At 35.1% G+C, this 11653-nt stretch overlaps 1 protein-coding gene across 1 annotated transcript in view; it reads right to left on the reverse strand.

Annotated features, from left to right (window-relative positions):
* The window catches only part of DNAH8 (dynein axonemal heavy chain 8), a 134833-nt gene extending 131940 nt beyond the window's left edge, over positions 1–2893 (reverse strand). Inside the window, exons 1-4 of the mRNA XM_082048935.1 lie at positions 2842–2893; positions 2182–2345; positions 1064–1240; positions 658–771 (exon numbers count right to left, since the gene is read on the reverse strand). Coding sequence (XP_081905061.1) covers positions 658–771; positions 1064–1240; positions 2182–2345; positions 2842–2878 — 492 coding nt within the window. The 5' untranslated portion in view covers positions 2879–2893. The remainder of the gene's footprint in view (positions 1–657; positions 772–1063; positions 1241–2181; positions 2346–2841) is intronic.
* Between the last annotated feature and the right edge of the window lie 8760 nt (positions 2894–11653).

Here is an 11653-nt window from a genome sequence, read left to right on the forward strand (position 1 = left end):
TAAGCCATTTTTCCTAGCGTATTCCCTCCTTCCACCCTGTTCTGCAACAACCACTAGAAACATACAACCATTATCATGATTAATAGCGAATATTAAACCTAACAGCTGTCACCTTGAACTAGGGCTGACTAGTCTACATGGGCAACCAATTATCTAAATTCTGACTAGCTAGTACTTCTGCAAATAGAAGCAGCTAATACTGTTTTCAATACCAAAATATTAATTTAGGATGTCACTAGGTTTCATTATTCTCTATATAACCAAAATATTTATATTTTGGTTACAGCTGTGTGATTATTGACACATATGGAATTTTCAATGAATGACATATTTTGAGATTCTTGCATTACAAAACATATACCTGTTTTAGCTCATTTTAAAAATAATATTTGCAGCAGGTCTGACTTACTAGGCAATCATACATATTTATGTTTATTGATAAAATACATATTTTAAAATAGTATATTTTATGTAATGTAGAATAAACTAACGCTTCAACACGTAGCTTCATAGGCGTTTAGAAGAAAATATAAAGAAAAGAGAAAAGTAAATGAGAAAAATTTACTTTTAAGCAAATACAAAGAAGATTTATTTTGCCCTGGGCATTTGATGTAAATACCTAAACTATCTTTGAAGAATGAAGAAAGACATACTTACAAGATCATAGTTGTAAAGTGGCTGACAAAATTTTTCAAGTGTGCCTAAATATTTCACATTATCTTTTGATTCATTTGCTGCATCTGTGATTCTGGCATCTAACTCTTGCCACATCTAGAGGGAAAACAGTACTGTAAAAAACTTTAAACATAGTGAACTATTTCTTTAACTTGCACTGTTTTGCCAGAAGTAAATTAATTTTTAAAATGTATTTTCAAAGCAGGCAATATAAGTTGTTTTCATTTACGAAAATTTTTGTCTGTATCTCTAAAAATGTCTTGTTCTTTCTCTTCACATATTAATCACGCCAGCACCATATCTAAATTTTCCTCTCTTCAGATGCAATGAAACAAAATATATATTACGAGCTTTGTCTACTATAGTAAAAAACAACATAAAGAATTACCCGTAGTAGTTTAGAACGTCCAACAGTTAGAACATTAATGACAGCTTTGCAGTTTGGCCCTTTGATCTGCTCAATAATAAAACTAAATTTAGCAGACATACATCTCCAGTGTTCTAGTTCAGTCAACGGACCTGAATCATCAGCTTCTTTCCTCATCTGCTTACTCTCAATCAGAACCTGCAACCAGTTTGAAAAAATGACTACTACAGAGACTACACAAATAAAGGAGAAGAAACACTCTTGAGGATGATAACTTAAAAAGGAACAAGCCTGCAATTATTGACACATGAAAGTGTTTCTGATTTGGACAAGCATCCTAAGTCTGAAGCACACTTAATCACATTCTTAAACTGAAATGAAGGCAACTAATACATATGTTCAGCTTCTGTCATAAACCAGGTGAATATCAGCATATACTCATATCTTTTTCTTTAATCACAATCTATGGATTCAAATGCACCAAGTGTAACTTCACTTGTAAAAAATTTGAAGAACTATTTTAATGAAAATGTTAAATATCAGACATAAAGTCATAAATGTACTCATTTGTATATTGAGAAAAATGCAATCAGCTTTTTGTCTTTTACATTTTTACTCTCATGAGCTAAACACACTATATATAGTGTGCCCTTACAAGTAGAGTATATCTCAGTCTACACAGATTGTGTATTTTGATGAAGGGTTCTGTGTGTTATCACAGAAGTCTCAGACACCAGTTTCTTGGATAACTGAGACCTCACCATGCAAGAGTTACAGAGGATCAAGAATGTCCTACTGGATCTGGTCAAAGATCTTTCTAAGAGTACTATCTCATACCATGTCTGGCAGCAGAAACTTAACAGGTTATGTATAGAGTATACATTACTGTATATATACGTGGTCCTTACCAGTGTTATTACTCCTGCATCTTTCTGTCCTCTTACTATTTGTGCACGAACTGTTCAAAACCTCTTTTTCGTGCTAGACTGTAAGTTCCTAAGGATAAGGACTACCTACCTCACCTATGCATTGGAGTGAAGTACTTTTTCAGCAGAAGCAGCTGAAGCCTTCAGCTAACTTCAGACAAGTCTCATATATAATTTATAAATATCCATATTAATGTAAAAACAAAAACTTACCTGTTCAATTTGTCTATACCATATCATAAGTACTTCCTCTAGCTGGTGAACCATGTCAGGATTCTCAGCTGCTGCAGCTACGTTCTCAAAGTACTGGAGTTTAGAAAAATTAATGTAATCTATTTCTTTCAACTCAACAGTTCCTTCAATGCTTATTATAGCCCCTGGAGAAGAAGGAAAAACAAAACAACAACACAAACAAAGAAACAAATGAAACCAAACCAATCAAAACACAAAACAAACAAACAACAAAAAAAAACACCAAAACAAATGACAAAAAAGCCACACACAACACCAAACCACACAAAGAAAACCCAAAACAAACCATAATTACAATACAGAACAATTGAGGCTCTAAAATGAATTTCTAAAAATGTAAGTAATTTAAATTTGGGAATATGTATGCAATCAGTGTTGTTTCAACATAATAGCCATTTTACTGCACTCATAAAGCTGAAAATTCTTATCTGAAATCCAGTAACAAATCACTAGAGTACTTTCTTAAGTAAATAATGTACCTATGTATTTACACAAATAATTGATAGTATTGTTTTTCCTTGCAGAACTTGAAAACTTCCTTATCTATGTGCTACTGCTTTTAATCAGAAATTCTTAAGCAGAATTCCTCTAGTTTGATTGCTTCCTAAATACAACACTTACCTTCTAAAAATGAAAGGTATCTGTTAATTTTTTCCATGAAATTCTGTCTGTCTTTTATATCTTGTTTGGACTGACCTAAAGCGCCCCAATTATTTGTTGCAAGGATAGCAGGGAGAAAAATCTTTCCTATCATATGCTTAATACCATGTAGAAGTCCTTCAGTAGCATCAAAAACACCAAAGAATACATCCTGCATTGTAAGAGAATGGTGGTTAGTAATGCAGTAACTTAGCCTGGAAATGGTATTATAAAAAATCAGCGTATGTTTTATACAGGCACTTCAATTTACCAATGGAAACTTTAATGTAAGGAGACAAAAATCTTAGCAAAATAATAGTACTGGCAATGTGACCATAAGGTACTGTTTTCAGTGACAAAGGGAAGTCAATAACGATTTAAGACAGTTTTAAAAGGCTGACAGGTTATATTTTTGTAATTTCAGTTATTTTCCCATCATACAGAAAGTCTGAAAATTTTTAAATAGTACATAACAATTAAAAATATTCTAAAAGTCCCCATCTACAATTAGGTACTAAGTAATGAAATGCAAGTAGTGAAAATGCTCTGGATGTCCATATCTGAAATAATATTAGAAGCAATTATGTGACTGAATGTATATAACTCTGGATCAGATGAAACTTTTGTCTGCTCTCCAAAATTAAATTTTACAAATTCTGACTATATTTAATATTCCAATATTTTAAATCTCCTCTAAATCAGCATATATTAACATACTTCATCTAACAAAGTTTCTAGGACATAAATTTCCTTCAGTAAGGATTTTGATGCAAAAGTAAAATTTAGGACCAACATTGAGAATCTTGATAAACACACACTTATCTAACAATTTGCCTTGTAAAAGCAGAAAAACTCATGTTAACTAATTTACATAGGAGAAACATGCATTCCACACATTCAAAGACAAATAAAAGAGAAAGGTCCAAGTAAACTTATCTCCCCATATTCGCAATAAGGTCTCAGTGAGTCCTTCTAGTTTAGAGATTTTGGTCACATCTAAAATGTAGTTAGTGGCTTTAACCTCTTCAAAACCAGCAAGGAGAATGAGACATTATACAAATCCTCACCTATTTAACAAGAGTCCTGTAAGACACTAAATTCACAAGATATCCTGAGTATAAGTAATACAGCTGTTCATTGTCTACCCAAAAAGGAGAGCAAATAGCATGGTACAGCTTAACATTCAAAAGATGTGGTTACCAGTAACTTTAGTTATGTGTCAACAGGGAAACAAATAACCAAACAAAACTGTTACTTTTACAGTTTTTAGCTTTTAAAATAAAGAGAGAATACCTCATGTATTGTTTTTTCGTTTATAGCATTGTCATTCTTAAAACGAACAAAATAGAAGCATAGTCCTGTGCATTTTTCTGGTGTATTGTCCACATAAAATTGCATAATTTTACTTCCTTTTACAACTCCTGGAATGATCCGACCACATTCTGAAAATAATTTCATAGGTGTCACTATTTTTAAAGTTAAGAATATTATAAAATGCTTAAAATCAATAGCGTGAAATAAAATTCAACAAAGAAATAATCTATTTTCTTCTTTTGTGTATAACAGAATCAAAACCAGCAGATTTCATGGCTGTAATTAACAACACAATTAAAAATCTACACTGAACATGTAACATTTGTCTTACTAAGCACTTTTGGCGAATTACAGTATCACAGTATGTTTGGGATTGGAAGGGACCTCAAAAGATCATCTAGTCCAATCCCCCTGCTGGAGCAGGAACACCTAGGTGAGGTCACACAGGAACATGTCCAGGTGGGTTTTGAATGTCTCCAGGGAAGGAGACTCCACAACCCCCCTGCGCAGCCTGTTCCAGCGTCTGTCACCCTCACCATGAAGAAGTTTCTTCTCAAATTTAAGTAGAACCTCCTGTGTTCCAGTTTGAACCCATTACCCCTTATCATTGGTTGTCAGTGAGAAGAGCCTGGCTTCATCCTCCTGACACTCACCCTTTATATATCTGTAAACATTAATGAGGTCACCCCTCAGTCTCCTCCAAACTAAAGAAACTCAGCTCCCTCAGCCTTTCTTCATAAGGGAGGTGCTCCACTCCCTTAATCATCTTCGTTGCCCTACGCTGGACCCTCTCCAGCAGTTCCCTGTCCTTCTTGAACTGGGGGGCCCACAACTGGACACAATATTCCAGATATGGTCTCACCAGGGCGGAGTAGAGGGGAAGGAGGACCTCTCTTGATCTACTAACCATCCCCCTTGTAATACACCCCAGGATGCCATTGGCCTTCCTGGCCACAAGGGCACAGTGCTGGCTCACGGTCATCCTGTTGTCCATCAGGACCCCCAGGTCCCTTTCCCCTACACTGCTCTCTAATATGTAATTTCCCAACCTATACTGGAACCTGGGGTTGTTCCTGCCCAGATGCAGGACTCTACACTTTCCCTTCTTAAATTTCATTAGGTTATTCCCCGCCCAGCTCTCCAGCCTGTCCAGGTCCCGCTGGATGGCAGCACAGCCTTCTGGCGTGTCAGCCACTCCTCCCAGCTTAGTGTCATCAGCAAACTTGCTGATAGTACGCTCTATTCCCTCGTCTAAATCGTTAATGAATATATTGAATAATATTGGCCCCAGTACTGACCCCTGAAGCACTCCACTAGATACTGGCCTCCAACTAGACTCGGCACCATTGACTACCACTCTCTGGCATCTCTCCTTAAGCCAGTTTGCAAGCCACTTCACTGCTCTATTGTCTAGACCACACCTCCTCAACTTAGATGTGAGAATGCTGTGGGAGACTGTGTCAAAGGAATTGTACTACACTGAATAGGGAATTTGCTCAGGTCCATCATACTGGGTTAATTTCTTGGTCACTGAGGAACTTTGGCTATTTGCATTTACCCTATCAAACAAGAAGTCATGCCTAAGTGAGAAAATAGAGAATTTGAGGCACCCTCAGGTCCTCCGTGGATATCACCCTATGTAATATGATAATTTCATACAAATAGGCAAGGGAACAGCATGTTCAGTGCTTAGAGAATCATTACAGATTTTAGACAGAAAATTCTAACTCTATAACAAGCATATAAAAACTACACAAAATCAAATATTTATAATAAATCCAAATTCAGATAGATTGTATGAAAGTGCTTTCCAATGAACTGAACACTTAACTCCTGTAAGAAAAAAGCTGCAATGAATTTAAGATTTTAGAAGAATTTATCTTTTTATAGCCTTAGCTCCAAGTACGGCTAAAATTGACTGATTTTTTCTAAACCATTGGACGTGAAACAAGCATTTAAGAGATGAATTTTCAGTTATTATAGCAAAAGGCTGCAAAATTATGAACAAGTAAAACCAGACTTTATTCTGGGAAACATGAAACAAAATTAACAACAGAAGGCACTATTAAATCTGCTTGTATTACTAAAAATTTACCTATTCCTGGTGCTACTCCTTCTTGATAGAAAACTTTCAATGCTTTACTTCCTCCCTTGGCAAAAAAATAATCAAAGGCTTCCAACTGTTAAATCAAAAAGTGAATACTTGTTACTCAAAATGTTTGTATGTGCCTTGAAGACATGCAAAAATAATGTGACCATGCCACTGCCTAAAGTTTTGGTGGTATGTAGTGTTTATCCTCAAATATTGTGAGTAGTTACAAACCAACATAATAGATATTTCAAATATCACCTTCAAGTATTGAACCTGCACACACAGTTGGCCTGGCTCCTGACAACCATATAGCAAAACCTGATGATCTTGTCCAGTAATGCAGAGACACTGAAGGATATTTTGTCACTTGCAGAGATCAGTAAATCTAAAGTATTAACTGGAAATAACAGGCTATAAGAGACTTAGAAACATTCGCAGCAGATTTGCATGACTTGACATACCCTGCTAGTGCTACTCTACCTCTAATCATAAGAGATTAATTTGTAAAAGAGGAGTAACATGACACATGAGGATTTTATTCTGAAAACATTAATTGGCCACATTGGCTCCAAAACATTTTCATGATGAGCAAGATTTTGCTGACCTCTGGAAGGGCAAAGATCACATCCAGGGGAAAACATGCTGCCCCATAATTAGCTCTCTGTACCTGTCCATAAACTGGTCACCCTAAACCACTATGGGTTTCCAGATGGCCATTTTTATTTTGTCATGTTATTCAAGGTGCTTTGGATAGTAAGGATGCAAAGCCTTGAAACAAATACTGTTTGTGTATGGATTATCATTCTGAAGAACTTGCCTGAAATTATAACTAGGGTTTCCAAAATCTGAATTTTCAAACTGCCCTAGGCAATTTGTGTGTCCTGGTAAAAATCAGGATATGTGATTTAGCAGGAAGAGAACAAAGCTCTGAAAAGCACTGATAGAAGGTTTGGAGGACATCAGAAGGTGGTGATCTCGTAAAAATCCAGCTTCTTCCACAGTCTCTGTAGTTATCTGCAAGGATGACTAACTCAACAAGATGCGACTGGGCATTCAAACAGTCCAACCGCATGATCTTTCTCCAAAAATAAAGAAAAATCAAATCTGAATCAGAAAGGTGATAGGAAAATGAGTAATACCCAGGTGGATAGAATTTAAATCCACTCCTTTGAGAAGAGAACATTGCACAAAAATAAAAGCAAGGCAGCTCTAGAAATGCATGCTGTGCTTTCACTTTAATATGTACTAGTGAATAACAGTGTTAAAACCTGTGAAAGAGAAGAAAAATTGGTAAAGTACTGAAAGGGCAATGACAAAAATCAGAAAAAGATTCACCCCTACAAAAAGCACCTCAACCTGAGAGGAACAGAAAGGCAAATGGTAACTTTTGGGCTTGTATGATTTTACAGAGAAGATAAGACTTGAGCTGTGCTTGTGGGTACCACTTCAGCAAACAGATTCCAGTTCAAGTACATGTGGTACAAACACTCACTGTATGACTACAGATACAGGCTAATGCTTTAAAGGGTAAAATTTAACTCATGGATGTCAAAGACATTATGTGCATATGGGAATTGATTAACTGACAATTTGTTCAAGAACAATGTTGACACAGCCTCAGAAGCCTAAACTGTGTATGAATAAACTAAAACTGGAAACTAGAAAATTTGCAAACATAAAACATTTTCAGATGGTCCTGACTACACAAAAAAAAATAAATCCCCCAAAGCAAAACAAAACTATAAAGCCTTAAGAAGCCAAAGATTCCCAAGTGTCTGAATTAATCAAACTCAGAGTAGAACAGTAGTTTTACATTAAGTCAGGATGATCTAAAACATTTAGCAACTGTAAAAAAGGAAATGTTAGTTGATTGACAACACTTAAAGCACCTCTATGTTTTGTAAGAAAAACCAGGACTGTTTAATTACATTTTATGATATATAAATATCAGTAAGCAAACAATAAACAACAAATTTGGTATGGGACTAAACTTGGCTTGTAAGTGAACAGCTAAAGTTCTAACAATTTATTTGTTTGATCAAAGGAGACAATATCTGGCTGACTTTTGAATGCTCTAACAGATGAAAATAACATCATGCAATTAGAGAACACAAGGGACACATCTTTTCACATACCATAGCCATACAGTTTTGATACTCTACTAAGAAAGCAGTTTAGCAACCTTAGCAGGTTGCCCCTGTTTGTTCAAGCTCTCTGAAATACTATGAAAAACACAACACTAAAGACACATAAAGAATGACTGACCTTTCAGAGGTTCCACAAGTTTGGGATCTACTCACTTTACAAACCCACTAGCCCATCTTTTTAACATTTAAAAATAAACAAAGCACTCAAAACTGGAAATTATTTAATAGGTCTTTTTAAATGTAATTACATGAATTAAATGATGCAGGATTAATCTTCCCTCTTATAACTAAATAACACTCATAATTTTCAAGATGTTCCTATGAAGTTACACATCCTTTTGGAGAATCTTTGGCATTTCAGTGAGGACTTGCTTAACAAATAAAAACTATCATCTTTAGAACATAATAATGTCAGGCTCAGATGGATGAAACTTGTTGGAATTGGTGGATATGACAAGAATCCCTTGGGTTAAAATAACAGAAGTAACTATATTTTCCTTAAGGTAAGAAAGATAAAAAAGGTACAATCAAAAACCCTGGGAATAGTTTCCAGGTATATTTGCAAACAATCTGAGCTATTTAGTCAGGTATCATTTTTCATTGTTGTGTACCTTATTAATCACATTTTCTGACAGAAACAATCTAAATTCTGGATAATGCTTCCTATCAAAGGAGCAATCTGCTACATATTTTGACTATAAGTTGAAATCAACAAGCATACAGAACAAACTCACCGAAGGGGCATCCAAAATCATTTCTTCCACGGTGTTTAAGTCTAAACCTAGAGTGATACTGATAAGTTCAAATATGTATTTATATGAAGCATTAATTTTTGTTTTTCGATGTTCTCTTGCTTCTTGGAATCGAGCCTAAAACATTAAACATGTCTTTCAAAATAAAGATATGCAAAGTAAGCACAGCAATGACTTAACTTGGAACTAATGCTGAAATCTACGGTCTTGTATTATAAAACTACATACCTGCCCTACTCTTAAAAACAAACAAACAAACCAACCCACAAACAAAACAAAAAAAATAATTTTCAGAGGCTAACAAAAGAACAAATTATTAAGAATTACTATAAAACGTAAAAGGAACTCTGAGGTTATGTCAAGGATAAGCAAGCATTAAATACACTATAGGTAGATTTTAAGATATTTGTGTGCCATATTATTTGGTTTTATTTTTCACAATCAATATTTCATTTTAATATATTAATACAGAAAGGTCACAACATCAATTTAAAACTAAAGTATCTTTAGTAAGTAAATATTGGCAGGAACTAAGCTGAGTACAGCTTTGCTTCAGTATAAATAATTCAGTTAATATCTCCTGCTTCCTTCCTCTATTGCTTTAAAATAAAACCTTAAAATACTGCAAACATTAAAAACAAAGACTCACTTGCTACCAGGAATAATTTACTAAAAGAACTGAATATTAAGAAAAAAAAAAAAAAAAGAAAAAATATAAACTGAATTTACACATCTGAGAAAAGAACCAGAAATCTACTTCAAGACCTGAGGTTGAATAACAAACCTTTTTTTCTTTAAGGATTTCTTGCATGGATAGAACTCCACTAGTGCCCCGGCAAAACCTAGACAACTTCCGAGCTGCAGCAGAAAGAGACTCTCGGGAAGAGGCCAAGCTTGGTATCTGTCGAGAACTGCGTGCAGATTTGGTTACAGCATCTTCTGGGGTAAGGAGAACAGGCACAGGACTCTCTGTAGTAAGATTAGGCCCAGCACTATTTCTGGAAGCATCTTCTCCAGTGTTTGAACTGTCTTTACTATTTTGTTGTATCTTCTCCATTCTGAAATCTGCAATTTGAAAACAAACCCAAAACCACAAAACAAAAACAGAAATCAAGCATTTATAACAATCCAGCTTTCTCAAGTCCACTCTTCCAAGAAGACCAGAAGGAAGAGCAAAAAACCCCCAAAATGAGAGCATCTCTAAACTGGTTTCCCAGGTATATAAATTTAATAATCTCATCAAGGCCTCTTCAAGTTCTTAAGACAATAGACATTTATATACATTTTACGATAGGTTACAAATGTCAAGCTGAAGATGATTAGAGAAATATTTTTTTTAATAATTTACCATACATTTTTTGTGATGACCCTTCTACACAATAATTATATTTTTAAGTATTAATGCTTTCACTGAATATCTGATTACTGAGAAATAAAATGGTTTAGAATATAAAAGATTTGTTTAAATATTGGTTTGCAAAATTTACACACAAATTCAGCAACTAAGCTTATGAAAAAACTTGCATACACTTTCATACCAGGTCTTAAATCATTGCTCACATATGCACGTGATTTTTATACAAATACCTCGCCATGCATAATATTCTTGACATGCATGTCTGCAGAAGCAATGCAAGATGTAGCGTGTTGGATAGTATTTTTTCAGTGGAAAAAATTTAATTTAGTGTCAGACATCTTCAGCACAATGAAACAGAGTCAGACTCCCTCTTAATTCTGTGCCAAAACCCTGGAACACTGCAGTTCATAGGGAAGAGATGCCATTCTTCACCAGGAGAAATTTCTCAGTCCATTTGCCAGAAGCCAAGGAGCAGAAGGCTGATTGTCCTAGGTGAGGATTTCTACAGTGGCCCAAAAGGAACTATATTCATGGCTGACTGCTAAGTAGTAGGCTGTTATGCAAAGGCGGCTCCTTCATTTTTTTTTTTCCCCTCTCTTCTCTCCTTTTCTACTCCACTAGCTCATGAGCCTAGGAAAGTTTTGGTTCATGATCCCAAGACCATAATCCAGAGCTAAAACCAGCATCTAAATCCTTCCTCTCCATGGTTCCCTATTATGGGGCATACTCATCCACTTTCATTTGCCGGCTGCCATCAATCCCATTCCCTAGATCTCAACATTCATAAACATATATAGAAAATGTAATGTTTTATTCAGTGTGCTCAAATCAACACTCGGATTAAGCAACTAGTTTTAAAGCACTGTAATTATCAGTAGGGCTATACCTGAAGTCCTTACCTTCTATCTAAATTTTCCTCTAAAAGAAGGTTGTTCAGTTTCACAGGGATGTTATAATGAAAAAATATTTTAACAAACAAATATTAAGATATGCCATTAGGGTCACACCCAGAATAACAGATAAAAATAAAAGCATGAAAACAGTACTCTGAGTGGAATAGCAGTTACCATAAGGATTAAAATTACCTAGTAATTTTTATGAGGTCTTATGGCAGCCAACCACAGGTGGCAAC

Source organism: Streptopelia decaocto (assembly GCF_964273445.1).
Source record: "Streptopelia decaocto genome assembly, chromosome: 3".
Lineage (NCBI taxonomy): Eukaryota > Metazoa > Chordata > Aves > Columbiformes > Columbidae > Streptopelia > Streptopelia decaocto.